Source organism: Cherax quadricarinatus, chromosome 83 (assembly GCF_038502225.1).
Source record: "Cherax quadricarinatus isolate ZL_2023a chromosome 83, ASM3850222v1, whole genome shotgun sequence".
In the NCBI taxonomy this organism is placed as follows: Eukaryota; Metazoa; Arthropoda; class Malacostraca; order Decapoda; family Parastacidae; genus Cherax; species Cherax quadricarinatus.
The window spans coordinates 8230284-8253222 of record NC_091374.1 but is presented as its reverse complement, the minus strand read 5'-3'; the positions used below and the strand labels follow the sequence as shown (position 1 = coordinate 8253222).

The 22939-nt window shown below is 33.1% G+C and overlaps 1 protein-coding gene across 6 annotated transcripts in view; it reads left to right on the top strand.

The window, feature by feature from the left end:
• slo (calcium-activated potassium channel slo) overlaps nucleotides 1–22939 on the top strand; it is a 536051-nt gene that overhangs the window by 301542 nt on the left and 211570 nt on the right. For 5 of the 6 annotated variants that reach the window (XM_053796374.2, XM_053796365.2, XM_053796360.2 and 2 more), the window contains exon 8: nucleotides 19793–19898. In XM_053796374.2, the coding sequence (XP_053652349.2) occupies nucleotides 19793–19898 (106 nt within the window). Of the gene's footprint in view, nucleotides 1–18796; nucleotides 18903–19792; nucleotides 19899–22939 lie in introns of all 6 variants that reach the window. The other variant, XM_053796375.2, reaches the window with a different exon arrangement.

Here is a 22939-nt window from a genome sequence, read left to right as displayed (position 1 = left end):
TAGTGTACACCTTCCTCCTATCACCTCCTCCCGTCTTCCATCCACCCAGAAGTCTTCAGTAAAGGTAAGTGTAATGTTATTGTTATTTTTTATATGTTTGTACTTGATTTCTCATTGATTTCAGTATATAAATCTTTATTTAATTTGAAAAAAAATATTTTATTTTAATATTTTTGGGTGTCTGGAACGGATTAATTTTATTTCCATTATTTCTTATGGGGAAAATGGCTTCGAGTTTCGTGAATTTCGACTTTCGGCAGGCTCTCTGGAACGGATGAATCACGAAACTCCGGGGTCCACTGTAATATATATATATATATATATATATATATATATATATATATATATATATATATATATATATATATATATATATATATATATATATATATATATATATATATATATGTATATATATATATATATATATATATATGTATATATATATATATATATATATATATATATATATATATATATATATATATATATATATATATATATATATATATATATATATATATATATATATATATATATATATATATATATATATATAATTGTGTGTGTGTGTGTGTGTGTGTGTGTTATAGTCAAACAATTAACTTATTTCCAAGTTTTGACAGGTATCACACATTAAAACAATTGTAATATCTTAAGATTTTCTTATATACAGAAGAGCTCCGCTTGTGCAGCAGATTAGGTTCCGGGCTACTACTGTAAAGCAAAGATCACTGTATAGTGAAACATGGCCTTTTTTCACTTTCAAATGCATGTAACAGTCTGATAACAGGTTTACACTATCATATATAAAGTGAGCAATAGAGCTAGTCCTAAAAAATGCATATACAGTACATACATTACATACCTTAAAATATTTTCTTTCTTAGCTTATAGTGAGTGGTGAATATATTTATTGTAGGAAGTCTGAATAATTGAAGAATGGGTACAATTGAAAACCGTTGCATCAGCAAAATGTTAAGCAAAGCACTGTAAAGCAAGATGCTGTAAAGCGAAGTGCTGTAAAGTGGGGTCTGCTTCTATAGTGTTAAAAGACAAGCCATTGAAGGAAATCAGGAATACAATTTTTATACTAATTTATGTTGCACATTCCATGTGGGCTGTGTTGGGCTTTGCATCTCCTCGTGTCTAAAGTTTGGAAATACCTTGAAACATATCAGATGTTAAAAGAAACCAGAGGACATCATAATTTGGCATAAATTAATGGGTTAACATAAGCACTGCTATGCACAATTATGCCAATGTTGCCATTGAGTAATGTATTTTTTTTTTTTTTTGCCAGATTCAAAACTCATCATAAAATCATAAACTTTCATCTGATTTCATTTTTATTTTTGTAATTCGGTGTAGAAAAATATGCTCTTTCAATTTTTTTTTTTCTTTTTTTTTTTATTTTGCCCACATGAGAAATAAAATGTTCTGGCATTCCACAGTTAAAGGGTTGAAACAGATAGATCAAGAAAACCTGAGATAATATATTCCTGCAGCATTGTAGAGCCCACATTTCTTGATGAATGCTTTCCAAAAAAAAAAAAATGTTACTTTACTGCACACACATACCATATAATCATACATAAATGAATGAATTTGGTCTAAAAATGACTGAGAAAACAGTGTAATACAAAATTAGTCATACGTTGTATAGCTTGGTGTCCATTTTCTTGACTCGATTCATAACACTCAAGCTGAAAAAGAATCACAGAATTTCATTCAAAATAGACTTATATTAATTCCACTGCTACAATCTCTGTTTATATAAGTAACATTTTTTCTATAACTCAATATAAACCAATTTAGTTATGAAGATTGAGACACTTATGCAGCATATGGGAATCTTTATTCAGGAAACGTTTTGCCACACAGTGGCTTCATCAGTCCAATACAAAGAGAAAGGCATAAGGAGAGGAGTATGAGGTAATCAGTCCCTCAGCCTGGAGTCGATGTGTTCAGTCCATCAATCTTGTACAAGACTGATGGACTGAACACATCGACTCCAGGCTGAGGGACTGATTACCTCATACTCCTCTCCTTACGCCTTCCTCTTTGTATTGGACTGATGAAGCCACTGTGTGGCAAAACGTTTCCTGAATAAAGATTCCCATATGCTGCATAAGTGTCTCAATCTTCAACTTGTCGGTTTTTCAAACCATTCATCACAATTTAGTTATATTTAGAGTTGTTGTTATATGAAGCCAATCATCCATTTTTTTAAATTTGGTCCATGACACTCAAATTGAAAATATGTAATCCATAGGATTTTGCTCAGAATTTGTCTTATTGGATTACCATGTCCAAAACTGTTCTTCTGGTCCAGCTTTTCATATGAAAGTCATTATAAATAAGTTTTGATGGATATTTAAAGATACTGTTAAACAATCAAGTGAAATTGAGTATCACCATGGCCTGGTCTGGAGTTTGCTGTTGGGAATTTAGGTGTTGTGTGAGTGGGAAGCGTTTGTTAAGCAGGGGAATGTTTCTATATGTTTTTTATCGTTACTTGAAATTACATTATGCAAACGCTCATTAAGAGGGATATTGCTTTATGTATTTTTGTGTATACAGTGGACATTCATAATTCGCAGGGGTTACATCCCTGAAATGTGTGCTACCAATAATTTCCATGCCTTATGGACTGAAAAACCTATGGAAAAAATAAGATTGCATTCCTCATACTACTTCCATTTCTAATCCCTGGGGAAGCCGGGTGTTGACTCAGTTTTAGGGTTTATTTCTTACATAATATATTAATATAGAATAAGTTGATTAATTAGACATTTGTGGAACATCTGCATATCTTTATTTTGAAGAAGTTTCACCATTCAATGCCTTTTTCAGTTCAGTAGAGTTTATTAACTGGAGACAGCGTATTCCTTCCTCAGAAAATGGGAAGCATGAGCATGAATGACCCTCAATACTACCTGCATTCACACCCACATCATACAGTATTTTTATTGCACACATCAGTGTTTGAAATAGGGTAAAAAGTAATAAGAGTTTTCTTTTTTTATCTTCCATTCCTTGCTCCTTGTTCTTGTTATTACAGAAGTGTTGAGATATAGATAATGTGGCCCTTATTGGCTAAAATGGCCTACTGTGACCTCTACCTGTGGCCGTTGTCTTCACTACATCATGAACACTATACAATTATTTTCATATCAGCAATTATATAACTGTAACTACCATAAGTAAATGACCATTTAAGGCACAAGAATGTGGAATTATATGTTACACTAACTGTGAGTAACCTACCAGCCAAAACAGCCACCTCCACCACCTCCCATCTCTACTCTGACCACAATTTCCTTAGAAATTGTAAGAGCTTCACATGTAATTTTCTACTTGGCATCATTTTTATTCCTTTTGTGTGCCAAGTTAAATATTCAGAGAAGCAGGGCAGTGATATGAATGAGAATAAAGAGGATAACCACAGAGAGACTATCGTATGGTACATGTCCATAGGCTGACGACTGGTTAGTTTACACCAAGCAGTGATGCTAAGCCTCCCCCCACATCACAACAATGGTCTTGCCCAAGGGGCAGAGGGAAGCTCCATGTGCTATGCTAATTCTGCCCTAGTGCACCTTAATCATAGTGGTGTACTGCTATTGGAAATAAAACAACAAATTTAAATTGCAGAATACTTAAAATGTGAGCTATGATTACGTGACTTATGGTTGTCCTCTGTAAACAGTATATATGTGAATTTACAGTGATAGGAGACTTTTTTCTTCTAAAATACATGTATTTTCAACATCTTGGTGAAACAGTTACCCACATCGAGATCTGCACAACAAAAGAATCACAGTTTTTGTACATGGCAAAATAAAAATTTGGAACAATTATAAATACTAAAATAAGTTAAAATAAAAGACTAAAAAGCTAGTAATATAGCAAATGAATGTGTTGCCTTATAGAAGGTGTGCTGAAACTGAGCTAGCTACACAGAGGACACATCAAGGTAGTCACTTTATATATTATATATACTACTGTATACTATGTATATATATATATATATATATATATATATATATATATATATATATATATATATTATTATTTATTATTTTTTATTATCACACCGGCCGATTCCCACCAAGGCAGGGTGGCCCGAAAAAGAAAAACTTTCACCATCATTCACTCCATCACTGTCTTGCCAGAAGGGTGCTTTACACTACAGTTTTTAAACTGCAACATTAACACCCCTCCTTCAGAGTGCAGGCACTGTACTTACCATCTCCAGGACTCAAGTCCGGCCTGCCGGTTTCCCTGAATCCCTTCATAAATGTTACTTTGCTCACACTCCAACAGCACGTCAAGTATTAAAAACCATTTGTCTCCATTCACTCCTATCAAACACGCTCACGCATGCCTGCTGGAAGTCCAAGCCCCTCGCACACAAAACCTCCTTTACCCCCTCCCTCCAACCCTTCCTAGGCCGACCCCTACCCCGCCTTCCTTCCACTACAGACTGATACACTCTTGAAGTCATTCTGTTTCGCTCCATTCTCTCTACATGTCCGAACCACCTCAACAACCCTTCCTCAGCCCTCTGGACAACAGTTTTGGTAATCCCGCACCTCCTCCTAACTTCCAAACTACGAATTCTCTGCATTATATTCACACCACACATTGCCCTCAGACATGACATCTCCACTGCCTCCAGCCTTCTCCTCGCTGCAACATTCATCACCCACGCTTCACACCCATATAAGAGCGTTGGTAAAACTATACTCTCATACATTCCCCTCTTTGCCTCCAAGGACAAAGTTCTTTGTCTCCACAGACTCCTAAGTGCACCACTCACTCTTTTTCCCTCATCAATTCTATGATTCACCTCATCTTTCATAGACCCATCTGCTGACACGTCCACTCCCAAATATCTGAATACGTTCACCTCCTCCATACTCTCTCCCTCCAATCTGATATTCAATCTTTCATCACCTAATCTTTTTGTTATCCTCATAACCTTACTCTTTCCTGTATTCACCTTTAATTTTCTTCTTTTGCACACCCTACCAAATTCATCCACCAATCTCTGCAACTTCTCTTCAGAATCTCCCAAGAGCACAGTGTCATCAGCAAAGAGCAGCTGTGACAACTCCCACTTTGTGTGTGATTCTTTATCTTTTAACTCCACGCCTCTTGCCAAGACCCTCGCATTTACTTCTCTTACAACCCCATCTATAAATATATTAAACAACCACGGTGACATCACACATCCTTGTCTAAGGCCTACTTTTACTGGGAAAAAATTTCCCTCTTTCCTACATACTCTAACTTGAGCCTCACTATCCTCGTAAAAACTCTTCACTGCTTTCAGTAACCTACCTCCTACACCATACACTTGCAACATCTGCCACATTGCCCCCCTATCCACCCTGTCATACGCCTTTTCCAAATCCATAAATGCCACAAAGACCTCTTTAGCCTTATCTAAATACTGTTCACTTATATGTTTCACTGTAAACACCTGGTCCACACACCCCCTACCTTTCCTAAAGCCTCCTTGTTCATCTGCTATCCTATTCTCCGTCTTACTCTTAATTCTTTCAATTATAACTCTACCATACACTTTACCAGGTACACTCAACAGACTTATCCCCCTATAATTTTTGCACTCTCTTTTATCCCCTTTGCCTTTATACAAAGGAACTATGCATGCTCTCTGCCAATCCCTAGGTACCTTACCTTCTTCCATACATTTATTAAATAATTGCACCAACCACTCCAAAACTATATCCCCACCTGCTTTTAACATTTCTATCTTTATCCCATCAATCCCGGCTGCCTTACCCCCTTTCATTTTACCTACTGCCTCACGAACTTCCCCCACACTCACAACTGGCTCTTCCTCACTCCTACAAGATGTTATTCCTCCTTGCCCTATACACGAAATCACAGCTTCCCTATCTTCATCAACATTTAACAATTCCTCAAAATATTCCTTCCATCTTCCCAATACCTCTAACTCTCCATTTAATAACTCTCCTCTCCTATTTTTAACTGACAAATCCATTTGTTCTCTAGGCTTTCTTAACTTGTTAATCTCACTCCAAAACTTTTTCTTATTTTCAACAAAATTTGTTGATAACATCTCACCCACTCTCTCATTTGCTCTCTTTTTACATTGCTTCACCACTCTCTTAACTTCTCTCTTTTTCTCCATATACTCTTCCCTCCTTGCATCACTTCTACTTTGTAAAAACTTCTCATATGCTAACTTTTTCTCCCTTACTACTCTCTTTACATCATCATTCCACCAATCGCTCCTCTTCCCTCCTGCACCCACTTTCCTGTAACCACAAACTTCTGCTGAACACTCTAACACTACATTTTTAAACCTACCCCATACCTCTTCGACCCCATTGCCTATGCTCTCATTAGCCCATCTATCCTCCAATAGCTGTTTATATCTTACCCTAACTGCCTCCTCTTTTAGTTTATAAACCTTCACCTCTCTCTTCCCTGATGCTTCTATTCTCCTTGTATCCCATCTACCTTTTACTCTCAGTGTAGCTACAACTAGAAAGTGATCTGATATATCTGTGGCCCCTCTATAAACATGTACATCCTGAAGTCTACTCAACAGTCTTTTATCTACCAATACATAATCCAACAAACTACTGTCATTTCGCCCTACATCATATCGTGTATACTTATTTATCCTCTTTTTCTTAAAATATGTATTACCTATAACTAAACCCCTTTCTATACAAAGTTCAATCAAAGGGCTCCCATTATCATTTACACCTGGCACCCCAAACTTACCTACCACACCCTCTCTAAAAGTTTCTCCTACTTTAGCATTCAAGTCCCCTACCACAATTACTCTCTCACTTGGTTCAAAGGCTCCTATACATTCACTTAACATCTCCCAAAATCTCTCTCTCTCCTCTGCATTCCTCTCTTCTCCAGGTGCATACACGCTTATTATGACCCACTTCTCGCATCCAACCTTTACTTTAATCCACATAATTCTTGAATTTACACATTCATATTCTCTTTTCTCCTTCCATAACTGATCATTTAACATTACTGCTACCCCTTCCTTTGCTCTAACTCTCTCAGATATATATATATATATATATATTATATATATATATATATAAATATATATATATATATTTATATAATTATATATACATATATAGTATATACTATATACTATATACATATATAGTATATACTATATACTATATACATATATACTATATACTATATACATATATAGTATATACTATATACTATATACATATATAGTATATACTATATACTATATACATATATAGTATATACTATATACTATATACATATATACTATATACTATATACATATATAGTATATACTATATAGTATATAATATATAATATATAGTATATAATATATAGTATATAATATATAGTATATAATATATAATATATAGTATATAATATATAGTATATAATATATAATATATAGTATATAATATATAGTATATAATATATAGTATATAATATATAATATATAGTATATAATATATAGTATATAATATATAGTATATAATATATAGTATATAATATATAATATATAGTATATAATATATAGTATATAATATATAGTATATAATATATAGTGTATATATATATAGTGTGTATGTATGTATATATATATATATATATATATATATATATATATATGGAGACGAATGGTATTTGGGACCTGACGATCTGTTGGAGTGTGAGCAGGGTAATATTTAGTGAATGGATTCAGGGAAACCGGTTTATTTTCATATAGTCGGACTTGAGTCATGGAAATGGGAAGTACAATGCCTGCACTTTAAAGGAGTGGTTTGGGATATTGGCAGTTTGGAGGGATATGTTGTGTATCTTTATACATATATGTTTCTAAACTGTTGTATTCTGAGCACCTCTGCAAAAACAGTGATAATGTGCGAGTGTGGTGAAAGTGTTGAATGATGATGAAAGTATTTTCTTTTTGGGGATTTTCTTTCTTTTTTTGGGTCACCCTGCCTCGGTGGGAGACGGCCGACTTGTTGAAAAAAAAAAAAAAAAATCAGGGAAACCGGTTATTTTCATATATCCGGACTTGAGTCCTGGAAATGGGAAGTACAATGCCTGCACTCTAAAGGAGGGGTTTGGGATATTAGCAGTTTGGAGGGATATGTTATGTATCTTTATATGTATATGCTTCTAAACTGTTGTATCCTGAGCACCTCTGCAAAAACAGTGATTATGTGTGAGTAAGGTGAAAATGTTGAATGATGATGAAAGTACTTTCTTTTTGGGGATTTTCTTTCTATTTTGGGTCACCCTGCCTCGGTGGGAGACGGCCGGCTTGTTAAAAAATATATATATATATATATATATATATATATATATATAATGTGCAAAACAACCACTCTGAAAGAATAGAGAAATTCCAAGCGCTTTCGTGACTACTCACATTATCAAGGAACTATGAAAGTGAAGCATCCAAAGAAGCTATATAAGGGGTCGGCCAGCACCTCACTATCAGATCCCACAACGGTTAAACACTTGACGCGCGGCGAGCCAACTTGGACAGGTCCTTTGCAAAACTCACCCCCAAGCTATTTATTTGTCCAGTGTATTATTAAATTCTACCCAAATTCTATTAATTATAAATGGATCTAATTTATATAAACCAAAGGAAATATTCATATTATTGTCAAAACTGCTTTTTATGAAACAAGATTCAATTATATTCCTGTCGACCATGGACTTGCTTGATACTACTTTCTCAACTTTTTGAAAATCAATTGGATGGTTAAAATCTCTTACATGAATAAATAGAGCATTGGAATCTTGTCCAGTTCTAATGCTATATTTATGTTGTTTTAATCTTAGTTCGAGATTTTTACCAGTTTGACCGTAATAAACTTTATCGCAAATTTTACAAGGAATCTTATAGACACATCCATCAGCATTTTGGGGGGAATTCTTAATCAAAAGTTTTTTTACTGTATCAAGATTTTTGAATACAACTTTAATATTAAAAGTCTTAAGAAGAGAAGGCATATCAACCAAGTTTTCATGGTAAGGGAGAACCAACATATTTTTAGTTGAATAAGGCTGGTTGCCCTTTTTTGGATTATAAAAAGTGTTCCTAGCAACTTTAAAAGATTTATCAATTACATTTCTTGGGTATTTTAAATCATTACCTATTTCATAAATTTTGGATATTTCCTCATCTATGAACTCAGGACTACAAATTCGTAAAGCTCTAAAAAACATTGATGAGAAAACAGACAGTTTGACTCTATCTTGATGCGAGGAATAATAGTGGACATAGGAACAGTTATTTGTAGGTTTTCTGTAAATTTTAAATTTGAATTCATTATTACCCTTAATAATTAAAATAATGAATAATGAATTAAAATAATAATGAATTCAATTTTAAAATTTACAGAAAACCTACAAATAACTGTTCCTATGTCCACTATTATTCCTCGCATCAAGATAGAGTCAAACTGTCTGTTTTCTCATCAATGTTTTTGAGAGCTTTACGAATTTGTAGTCCTGAGTTCATAGATGAGGAAATATCCAAAATTTATGAAATAGGTAATGATTTAAAATACCCAAGAAATGTAATTGATAAATCTTTTAAAGTTGCTAGGAACACTTTTTATAATCCAAAAAAGGGCAACCAGCCTTATTCAACTAAAAATATGTTGGTTCTCCCTTACCATGAAAACTTGGTTGATATGCCTTCTCTTCTTAAGACTTTTAATATTAAAGTTGTATTCAAAAATCTTGATACAGTAAAAAAACTTTTGATTAAGAATTCCCCCCAAAATGCTGATGGATGTGTCTATAAGATTCCTTGTAAAATTTGCGATAAAGTTTATTACGGTCAAACTGGTAAAAATCTCGAACTAAGATTAAAACAACATAAATATAGCATTAGAACTGGACAAGATTCCAATGCTCTATTTATTCATGTAAGAGATTTTAACCATCCAATTGATTTTCAAAAAGTTGAGAAAGTAGTATCAAGCAAGTCCATGGTCGACAGGAATATAATTGAATCTTGTTTCATAAAAAGCAGTTTTGACAATAATATGAATATTTCCTTTGGTTTATATAAATTAGATCCATTTATAATTAATAGAATTTGGGTAGAATTTAATAATACACTGGACAAATAAATAGCTTGGGGGTGAGTTTTGCAAAGGACCTGTCCAAGTTGGCTCGCCGCGCGTCAAGTGTTTAACCGTTGTGGGATCTGATAGTGAGGTGCTGGCCGACCCCTTATATAGCTTCTTTGGATGCTTCACTTTCATAGTTCCTTGATAATGTGAGTAGTCACGAAAGCGCTTGGAATTTCTCTATTCTTTCAGAGTGGTTGTTTTGCATATTTTGAAATCACCTGTTTACTGTGATCTTATTGCATATATATAATTATATATATATATAAATACAATTATATATATATATATATATAATGTATATATATATATATATATATATATATATATATATATATATATATATATATATATATATATATATATATATATATATATATATGTATGTATGTATTGTATGTATGTATGTATGTTATAATACTGTGACCAGCCAGGGATTGAATCCCTGATATTTTAGTACTCTTCTTGAGCCTGCCAAAATTCTGAGATGCCTTTGACCACTTAGCCATTAATGCTACAACATCAGGTGCCCAGTTCCACTGGACATGTCATTTCTGATGTGAGCACATAAGTGGCTGTGGTAAACTACAGGGCTAATTTTATTCTCCTCAGTGGTCAAAGGCATCTCACAATTTGGCAGGCTTGGGAGGAGTGCTAAAATATTGGGAATTCAACCCCCAGCTGGTCATGGTACTGTTATTTGCCTACAACCACTTGTTTGTGGATGCATTAAAATATATGAAAATAAAGTGAAGGTTTAGACACATGTGCAACATCTGGGTATCTTTAGACGTTTCGCCATCCAGTGGGTTTATCAATACAGATTCTAGGACATAATTTGAAGACAGTAGAACTATATACAAAAGATGAGGTAATCAATCCCTTACCCTGGAGTTGGTGTGAAGAGCACCTTAGTCACATAGATTCTGAAGCAGAGGCAAGTATGCTGGCGTTTATATATTAACCCTTTGACTGTCGCGGCTGTATATATACGTCTTACGAGATACCGTGTTTGACGTATATATACTCATAAATTCTAGCGGCTTTAAATCAAGCAGGAGAAAGCTGGTAGGCCCACATGTGAGAGAATGGGTCTGTGTGGTCAGTGTGCACCATATAAAAAAAATCCTGGAGCACGCAGTGCATAATGAGAAAAAAAAAACTCCGACCATTTTTGTTAATTAAAATGCCGACTTTGTGGTCTATTTTCGTATAGTATTTATGGTTGTATTCTCGTTTTCTTGGTCTCATTTGATAGAATGGAAAACATATTATAGAAATAGATGTGATTTTGATTGATTTTACTATAAAAAGAACCTAGAAATGGAGCTCAAAATAGGGGAAATGTTTGATTTTTGCCAACGTTCAAAAGTAAACAAATGATGCCATTGTCCAATATATGTCCAACTAGCCATTCTAATATGCAGTCATGAATGGGTTGATGTTATTTATACAATTATTACAGTATTGCAGTAGTGTGCATAATAGTAAGTCTTCTATTTTTTGTTTGAATAAAAATTCAAAATAGAAAGCAAGAGTAATATCAGAGGGGCCTGGAGACATGACTGATGAGCAAAGAAAATGTTATTTTAGAGCCAGGAATGTCTGCATTGTTCATTCTGGACCTTATTTTGAAATTGTCATATTTTTTTAGTTTTCGTGAAATTGGCCAAATTGCAAATTTCTGACCATATTATTAGGTAGTTGAAGTCGGTAAATGGGCAGTTTCTTGTACTCAATCGATAGAAAAAATGGAGTTTTAAAGAAATAGCTATGAGTTTGGGCGACTGGAACAATGGAATTAGCCGAAAACAGGGCTCAAATTGGGCGAAATCGCCGATTTCTAAACAGCGCCGAGGTCGCTAACTTCGCGAGAGCATAATTTCGTCAGTTTTCCATCAAATTTCGTTTTTTTGGTGTCATTACAATCGGAAAAAGATTCTCTATCATTTCATAAGAAAAAATAACTTTTTTTTTTTTTAAATTTTGCAACACCAAGAGACACCTCAGGATTGGGGGTTGCGACAGTCAAGGGGTTAATCGTCAGGTGGAAAGGGGACGGGTAGCAGATGAGGGCATAGGGTCATACCCTAAGGGATGGGTAAGTTCTAGTAGTAGTTGTAGTAGCCATGAAGAAAGTCATGTAGATGTCCTGTGAACCAAGATTCCATGATGTTGTAATGTCTGGCAAGTTGTACAAGAATGGTATACAATACCGACAAAATGGAGAAAAATATATTTTCATTTTGTTGGTATTATATACCATTCTTGTGCATATATAAAAATATTTAAGCATAGTGGATTGTCATACAGGACTCTCACTTGATTACCTAAATCTTTTTCAACTTTATAAGATTACATTCTGAAACCAAAGATTATCCAATAAGTAAAAACTTAGTTAAACCGGCACAAGATAAATTGGGTTTCAGTTTTAATCTAAGTTCACTGACTACACTTAGGTAGCTTGGTCAGTTTTGGTTTACCCTACGTTGAAGCAGCACATTAGCACATTCATTTAATATTTGTCTAGTTTTTTAGTCTTTTTTTCTAACTTATTTTAGTGTTTAGAATTGCTCACATTTTTTATTTTGCCTTGTTGCATAAGATTTGCAAAGATCCTTACAGTGGTGATAGTTACACTGAAGCATTGGTAAATATATTTTTGATGAAAAAGATTCTTAACCAAATAAGTATTTGTGTGTGTGTATACACAACAAATAGGTGAGTACACACACACACACACACAGTGGAACCTTGGTACTCGAACAATTCAGTATTTGAATGCTTTGTTCGGTAAACAAATCACTCGGTAGTCAACCGTTTGCTCGGCACTTGACCAAACAAACATGACCTGCTAGAACTTATATATATATATATATATATATATATATATATATATACATATATATATACATATATATATATATATATATATATATATACATACATTATATATATGTATATATATATATGTATGTATATATATATATATATATATATATGTATATATATGTATATATATATATATATGTATATATATGTATATATATATATATATATATGTATATATATGTATATATATATATGTATATATATATATATATATGTACATATATATGTATATATATATATATATATATGTATATGGTCTGGCCAGCACCTCACTATCAGATCCCACAACGGTTAAACACCTGACGCGCGCCGACCCAACTTGGATATGTCCTTTGCACAACTCACCCACAAACTATTCTACCCAAGAAAATTTAAAAATTATTATTTGTCCAGTGTATTATTAAATTCTTCCCAAATTCTACTAATTATGAATGGATCTAATTTATATAAACCAAAGGAAATATTCATATTATTGTCAAAACTGCTTTTTATGAATCAAGATTCAATTATATTCCTGTCGACCATGGACTTGCTTGATACTACTTTAACCATCCAATTGATTTTCAAAAAGTTGAGAAAGTAGTATCAAGCAAGTCCATGGTCGACAGGAATATAATTGAATCTTGTTTCATAAAAAGCAGTTTTGACAATAATATGAATATTTCCTTTGGTTTATATAAATTAGATCCATTTATAATTAATAGAATTTGGGAAGAATTTAATAATACACTGGACAAATAATAATTTTTAAATTTTCTTGGGTAGAATAGTTTGTGGGTGAGTTGTGCAAAGGACCTATCCAAGTTGGGTCGGCGCGCGTCAGGTGTTTAACCATTGTGGGATCTGATAGTGAGGTGCTGGCCAGACCCCTTATATAGCTTCCTTGGATGCTTTATTTCCATAGTTCCTTGATAATGTGAGTAGTCATGAAAGCGCTTGGAATTTCTCTATTCTTTCAGAGTGGTTGTTTTGCATGCATGTATATATATATATATATGTCGTGCCGAATAGGCAGAACTTGCGATCTTGGCTTAAATAGCAATGCTCATCTTGCCATATAGGACAAGTGAAAATTTGTGTATGCAATAATTTCCCCAAAATCATTCTGAACCTAACGAAAAAAAATATATTTGATTGTGTTTGTTTAGTATTAAATTATTGCAAACGTAATTAAAATATATTTAGTTGGGTTTGGCTAAAATTAATTGCTCTTGTTATAATAAGGTTAGGTAAGTTTTCTAAGATTCCTTTGGTGCAAAATTAAATTTTTTTACATTAACATTAATGAAAAAAATATATCTTTAAACGTATGAGAGAAAAATTCAGAAAGTACTTAATTTCAAATGAGTTCTTGCTAATTGACCAGTTTTACATATTCGGCACGACATGTATATATATGTATGTGTGTATATATATGTATGTGTGTGTATATATATATATATATATATATATATATATATATATATATATATATATATATATATATATATATATATATATATATATATATATATATGCAAAACAACCACTCTGAAAGAATAGAGAAATTCCAAGCGCTTTCGTGACTACTCACATTATCAAGGAACTATGAAAGTAAAGCATGCAAGGAAGCTATATAAGGGGTCTGGCCAGCACCTCACTATCAGATCCCACAACGGTTAAACACGTGACGCGCGCCGACCCAACTTGGATAGGTCCTTTGCACAACTCACCCACAAACTATTCTACCCAAAAAAAATTAAAAATTATTATTTGTCCAGTGTATTATTAAATTCTTCCCAAATTCTATTAATTATAAATGGATCTAATTTATATAAACCAAAGGAAATATTCATATTATTGTCAAAACTGCTTTTTATGAAACAAGATTCAATTATATTCCTGTCGACCATGGACTTGCTTGATACTACTTTCTCAACTTTTTGAAAATCAATTGGATGGTTAAAATCTCTTACATGAATAAATAGAGCATTGGAATCTTGTCCAGTTCTAATGCTATATTTATGTTATTTTAATCTTAGTTCCAGATTTTTACCAGTTTGACCGTAATAAACTTTATCGCAAATTTTACAAGGAATCTTATAGACACATCCATCAGCATTATGGGGGGAATTCTTTATCAAAAGTTTTTTTTACTGTATCAAGATTTTTGAATACAACTTTAATATTAAAAGTCTTAAGAAGAGAAGGCATATCAACCAAGTTTTCATGGTAAGGGAGAACCAACATATTTTTAGTTGAATAAGGCTGGTTGTCCCTTTTTGGATTGTGAAAAGTATTTCTAGCAACTTTAAAAGATTTATCAATTACATTTCTTGGGTATTTTAAATCATTACCTATTTCATAAATTTTGGATATTTCCTCATCTATGAACTCAGGACTACAAATTCATCAAGCTCTCAAAAACATTGATGAGAAAACAGACAGTTTGAATCTTATCTTGATGCGAGGAATAATAGTGGACATAGGAACAGTTATTTGTAGGTTTTCTGTAAATTTTAAATTTGAATTCATTATTACCCTTAATAATTAAAACATCTAGAAAAGGCAATGAGTTATTTTCTTCAAACTCAACAGTAAAGTTTATAGAATGGGCTAAGCTATTTAATTTTCCAAGGAAATGGTGTATATCTACATTTTTGGGCATAAGACACAAAATATCATCAACATATCTGAACCATTTAGCTCTATTAGGGAGGATTGTGTATATATATATATATATATATATATATATATATATATATATATATATATATATATATATATATATATATATATATATATATATGTCATGCCGAATATGTAGAACTGGTCAATTAGCAAGAACTCATTTAAAATTAAGTCCTTTCTGAAATTTTCTCTTATACGTTTTAAGATATATTTTTTTCCTTAATGTTAATGTAAAAATTTTTAATTTTGCACCAAAAGAATCTTAGAAAACTTACCTAACCTTATTGTAACAAGAACAATTTATTTTAGCCTAACCCAACTAAATATATTTTAGATTTGTTTACAATAATTTAATTCTAAACAAACACAGTAAAATATATTTTTTTCGTTAGGTTCAGAATGATTTTTGCGAAATTATTGCATACACAAATTTTCACTTGTCTTATATGGCAAGATGAGCGTCGCTATTTAAGCCAAGATCGCAAGTTCTGCCTATTCGGCACGACATATATATATAGATATATATATATATATATATATATATATACACACACACACACACACACACACACACACACACACACACACACACACACACACACACACACACACACACACACACACACACACACACGTACTTATGTGTGTGTGTGTGAGAGAGAGAAAACTATAAACACATGATGATATAAACTGAGTTTTTTTTTTTAACAGTTTATCTGTTCTGACAGAAGTGATGCTTTTTCAACTGTATCACACCATTCATTTGCATAAACTTATTTTTTTGTGTTTTTGAGTGTTGCATAGGAAGATACTAATAAATATAATATACTTTTAGGTTTAGTTTCTCAGAACCTTTTCCCAGAAGATTTCATACACTTCTAGGCATAAATAAATATTTTCTGATTTCTGATACTGCATCTCTTGAAAATTTCTTGAAGTGCGATTCCTTTACGGTATAAGTATGCCTTCAGTGACTGCATCGGAACATTCTGATATGTCAGTGCTTTTCTGCATAACCTATTACAGTGTGATTGAAATTATTTCTTATTACTGGTTCTCACACTGAATATTTGTTTGTCTCGAGCATATGTCATTATGCATCTCACTTGTAGTTGTAAACATATACAGACAGTAACATGGATTTTATAAATCTTAATCACATTTTTATCATTGCTAAAATATTTTGTTAGCTTTTATGAAAAAATTATATGTTATTCTAATCCAGTTCACAGCTAACCCATAGTTTGAAAAAGAAAATTTAAGCAATATCTTGGCTGGTCCTTGATAATTATCATGGTAATGGTCTAGACCAGCATGAAATATTGTATGGTGTTTTCTCTTCAAATTGTGGGTTTGTTGTGAATTGTCCCAACGACTATAAGTATTGTGACTTTTGTTTTTCTAAAGTGAAAATTCTGTTTCAGTAATCCCAGATTATTTGCTTGTAATATTGTGTGCTCTTAGTATACAAAAAACAAATCATATTCATCTTAACTGTGTTATATGGTGTGCTTGCATTTATAGTCATGCTGAGATGGGTTAGGCTTTCGTACAGAGAAAAAATGCTGAAAATTATTTAGAAAACTGTACATCATTAAATGAACCTTGTATTTAGCATAATACAGTGCTTTGCAATATGCCATTTATGAGAATCCCTTATAACTTTTAGAGAGCTAATTTAGAAGTTGCTAATACATAATTGTACTGATCTTTAGAAATTGAAAATGTAGAACTATTCAATAACTTAAATATAAATAAGCTCCTAAGTACCGTAGCCCAAGGTATTAGTGCTTTGTTAGACATAGATATTCAGAAAGATAAAGAAAATATTATATATGCTGTATACAGTAGATACTGTATATATATATATATATATATATATATATATATATATATATATATATATATATATATATATATATATATATATATATATATATACATTATATATATATATATATACATGTATATATATATATATATATGTGTATATATATGTATATATATATGTATATATATATATATATATATATATATATATATCTATATATCTATATATGTATATATATATATATATATATATATATATATATATATATATAATGTATGTATACAGTATGTATATGTTATGCACTATATATAGTACAGTAATATCTCTTATTCACAATAATGTATGGATTGGTATCCAAACTATAGAAATACCAAATACAGTTTATATATAGAAATTAGAAGGCTCTCTCATATTCAGGAAAATATTCCAAATTAGGAAAGAAATTCTGAATTGAAATTCTGAATTTTCACTTTTAGTAAAATAATTTCCGACATTCTGAATTAAATTTCATGGATGACATTTATGTTTTGAGAAGGATGTAGAACTGAATAGGTTTTCTAAATTAAAATTCTGAGTTTTGGAGAAAATTCTGAATTTAGAATTTTGGAGATTTTTTCCACATTTGGTAAAGTCAGATTTTGAGAAGTTTCTGAATTTAATCGCTGTATTTATTTTCTATTTTTTGGTAGAAATCTTAATAACGGAGTTTCTAATAATAGATATTACTGTATATTGTAGAAAAATGTTTAATAAGTATTTTAATTTTTATATATAATTATTAATTATATACATTATTTATAACAAGAAAATGGTCCACTACATTATAATTATTTTTTGTTTGTTTGATTTTTATATCTTAATATTCAGTCAAGGTCATCATGAAATGATACTCGTTGCATTACACAAATTATTTTAGCTGAGTGTGGGATTTTAAAGATAATCCAGCTAGCCAGCAGTCAGTCAGCTATCCAGCTAACAGCCACTGTAGTATTAACTGCAAAAACTAATCCCTCCCATTTTAGCAGCAGCTTGAGCTTGTTTCCCTCTCCAATGAAACTGCTTTTAACCACCAGCATCACTGCCATCACAACTGCATAGCCTTTCCTTTCCTTACACTTGCTGTTATACATCCTCCTTAGTATGTGGGAGCTCAGTACGTATTGTTATTTACCCCTGGGATGTGGGAGTTCAGTATTCTGACCCTTGTTTTGAACAGAAAAGAGCCGGACCTGGAATTGGAAGGGCTTTTGAAGCGGCACTCAACAACAGTAAGCTTCTATCAGGGGAGCATAATGAGTGCAGTGGACTTGGCCCGTGTGAAGGTAAATGTCCCCCCCCCCTTTCCCCATGTAGCCTGAGAACTGGCTGAGCGGGAGCTGGTGACTGTGTCTTCCTGTGTAACATCTAGCTCATGTACTACCAGAGATATACTACTGCTCACTGTATACTAACACAAAACAACATTCTGACGAGTCTCTAGTTCAACATCTCATTCACATGAGGCTGGTGTCTCCATCCCTTGTTATTTCCCACCTGTGACCATGTTCAGGTTTGTTTGAGCTTAGTGATAGATGGTTATCAATTAGTGGATGGTGAGACATGCCTACCCAGGTTACCTACACATGAACAACTAAGCAAAAAACAACTGCTAATAAGTTATTAACAGTATCTTACTGATGCTGATTATATCAGTAAGATGCAGTGGTTTGTTGCAGTGGTAGACTCTGACATGTGTTGGTCTTGGTGCCTGCTAACACTGACCACAGGTGTGCCCTCCTGACCCACAGCATCGTCCTTGGGCCTTTGCATGTCGGCCTCTTAGTTGGGGTAGTGTGGCACCCACAGTCGTCAGTTGGGAGGCCCCTGCCCCTGCCCCACCCAACAATGTGTATCACTGTACCAACCATGCTGCACCAACTCACATACTCAACTGATACTGAGTTACTCTGATGCTACTCAGTTTGACAGCCATGAAGGATGCAAGAGGTTTCCTCTCTTCTGTTTATCTTACAGCTTTCTTCTCTTTTTTCCTATTTTTCTATGGCTGTGGCCAAAGTGTAATTGGGCAGTGGACTCCCAGCTTGACTTGCAAGTGTACATGACCAGTCGTGGAGTGCCTATTTCCATCTTTTCTCATTTTCTAATTTATTTTATTCTCACTGTTTTTGTAAATATCTTTTGTATATTATTTTGTTTAAACTTTTGTATGCAGAAAGCCGCCGGATCTGGAGCTTGAAGGATTATTTAAGCGACACTTCACCACTGTAGAGTTCTTCCAAGGATCCATTATGAGTCCCATAGACCTACAACGTGTTAAGGTGAGTATGCGAGAAAATAGGCGTGGTCAGGGCGCTGCCACCACCTGCACACCCATACCACCAAACCTGACCACATTAACTTGTGGTCACTACACCATGTCACGCTCATACTGTAATATATTGAATATACAATAAACCCATATAATATACTATTGGTATATACTTTTTGTAATACAGTATTTCATTTATCATATATGTCAAAAATCAACAAAAATTTAATTCTTATAAATTAGCAAAAGTAAATAAATATGACACTTGTCATTGATATGATACAACGATACACTTTTTTCAAATAATAATGAGTGTGATTTGGACATATAGGGCACAGCATTAGTTACCAGCAAGCTAGCATCAACACATATATTGTAGACATGACACATTATGCAGTAATATATAATTTGATAACAAGTACTTTAGTAACTTGTGCTTACACCTTATATTGAAGTAGTAGTTTACAACTGAATATTGCACATACAGTAATATATATATCACACCATGTTTCATAAAATCTTAGATAGTTTTGTACAGTGCACACTGTAGCAGAGCTAATTGCACAACTGAATTATTCAATAACTATTTCTGGAAGTGATTTAAATGCATTCATCTGTTTTTCTAAATTTCGGATGTGATGCCAAGGCGTGCACTTTTATCAAACACATCAGATTTATTTCTAATTTTTCATAATATTCTAATGGGATTCGGTCACTTTTCTGCTTTTTGCTGTCATTTTTATTACTCTTGTCTAATTGTGTCATATATACACAATGCCAGTACCAAATACTGTATGGTAGTGAAGTGCTTGTATCACCAGTATTTAATTACTGGCCAAAATCCACTTGTTACTGACAGTCATTTGTTTGCTTTGTCATGTGCAATAATAGTTTCATAATGATTATAGTAAAACTTAATTAGTCTTATGTGGTACATGTTGATGAATATGTTTTGATTCAGTCAGTGGAATCATTTTCTTTCAAGAGCAGAGATTCAAAACATTTTTAATGTTTTGAAAGGTTTATACTGGTTTTCATACTTTAAGGTCAATGTTAAAGTTACACCCTAAGAAAAATGCCTTTAAAAGTAGACATTATCTCATTACCAACTGCACGCTCCAAGATAAACTGAATAATATATGTCAAGAGTTTAGGGACTATGGAACACAAATTCCTCATTACAGTATTGTTAATTTTAAATTAATAAGAATTTATTTTTATATTGTATTGATAGATGAGTCATATTTAGCTTCTTAAATTTAAATTAATAGAAGTGATGAAACATATAAAGCCTTTAAGAAAATTTCTTCAACCTACTAGTAGATGGCACTCGACTACAAGGGGCACAATACACCTTGACAAGGATGATAATCAAATGAACTTTATTTATTTCTTCAGTATACCAAATGTAGTTTACATGTAATAAAGTAGCTAAGCACAAAAGAAAGCCACTAGCATGCAGTGTGTTTCAGGCAGACTAATCCTAATACTTACAGACTACTTAAGAACTTGACATAGTTTTTTTTTTTTTTAGTGTATGAAAGTGAGGTAGCTAAGTGAACAATAGTACAATTTTAAGTATGCATTAATACAAAGAAAAGAGTTAGCTAAATGAAAATAGTACAACTGAAAGTATGCATTAATTTTTTACACTAGTTCAGTGATCTTAAATTAATTGGGATTTCTTAAGCATTTTCAAACTAGATCTGTGTTATCAGGCTGTGAAGCGATAAAGTCAGCACAGTGAAACTGTTTGCTGAATGTGTTGGAACTAATACTGACTGTAGAATAAATCTTCTGGTTCTTGTGCCATATAGATGGCACTCTAGCCTCAAAACATGATTGCCTCAGACAATGAGAGGGGTCCTAGGACTCCAGCAAAACATTGTTACTGGAAGATTGTACTAATGAAATAGAAATTCATGTGACATTGGCCAACTTGAAAATAGACCTTAAATATAGAGAAATGCTAAGAAAGCTGTTCACAACAATAACTAGACCAATGTTAGGATGTATGGTGGAGGTTGTATAGTGTCCACTTTAAAAAAAAAATTCAATAATTTTAAAATTGGTAGATATAATGGTGACTTTGAGGTTTTATAAAGTGTATTTAATTTTATAAAGAGGCCTTTCACTTTCTTGTACTGTACATGTTTCCACATGACTGAATTCAAGTTACAGATGTTGAAATAAAAGTTTGTCTTGTATGCAAATTTGCATGTACAGTGGAACCTCGCCTTACGTTTACCTGGAGAGAGTTCTGGGGGTCAATGCCCCCACGGCCCGGTCTGTGACCAGGCCTCCTGGTGGATCAGAGCCTGATCAACCAGGCTGTTACTGCTGGCTGCACACAGTTCAACGTATGAGCCACAGCCCGGCTGGTCAGGTACCAACTTTAGGTGCTTGTCCAGTGCCAGCTTGAAGACAGCCAGGGGTTTATTGGTAATCCCCCTTATGTATGCTGGGAGGCAGTTGAACAGTCTCTGGCCCCTGACACTTATTGTATTGTCTCTTAACGTGCTAGTGACACTCCTGCTTTTCATTGGGGGGGATGTTGTATCGTCTGCCGAGTCTTTTGCTTTCATTGTGAGTGATTTTCATGTGCAAGTTCAGTACTAGTCCCTCTAGGATTTTCCAGGTGTATATAATCATGTATCTCTCCCACCTACGTTCCAGGGAGTACAGGTTCAGGAACGTCAAGCGCTTTCAGTAATTGATGTGTTTTATCTCCGTTATGCATGCCATGAAAGTTCTCTGTACATTTTCTAGGTCAGCAATTTCACCTGCCTTGAAAAGTGCTGTTAGTGTGCAGCAATATTCCAGCCTAGATAGAACAAGTGACCTGAAGAGTGTCATCATGGGCTTGGCATCCCTAGTTTTGAAGGTTCTCATTATCCATCCTGTCATTTTTCTAGCAGATGCAATTGATACAATGTTATGGTCCTTGAAGGTGAGATCCTCTGACATGATCACTCCCAGGTCTTTGACATTGGTTTTTCGCTCTATTTTGTGGAAGGTATTTGTTTTGTACTCTGATGATGGGATAAAGAT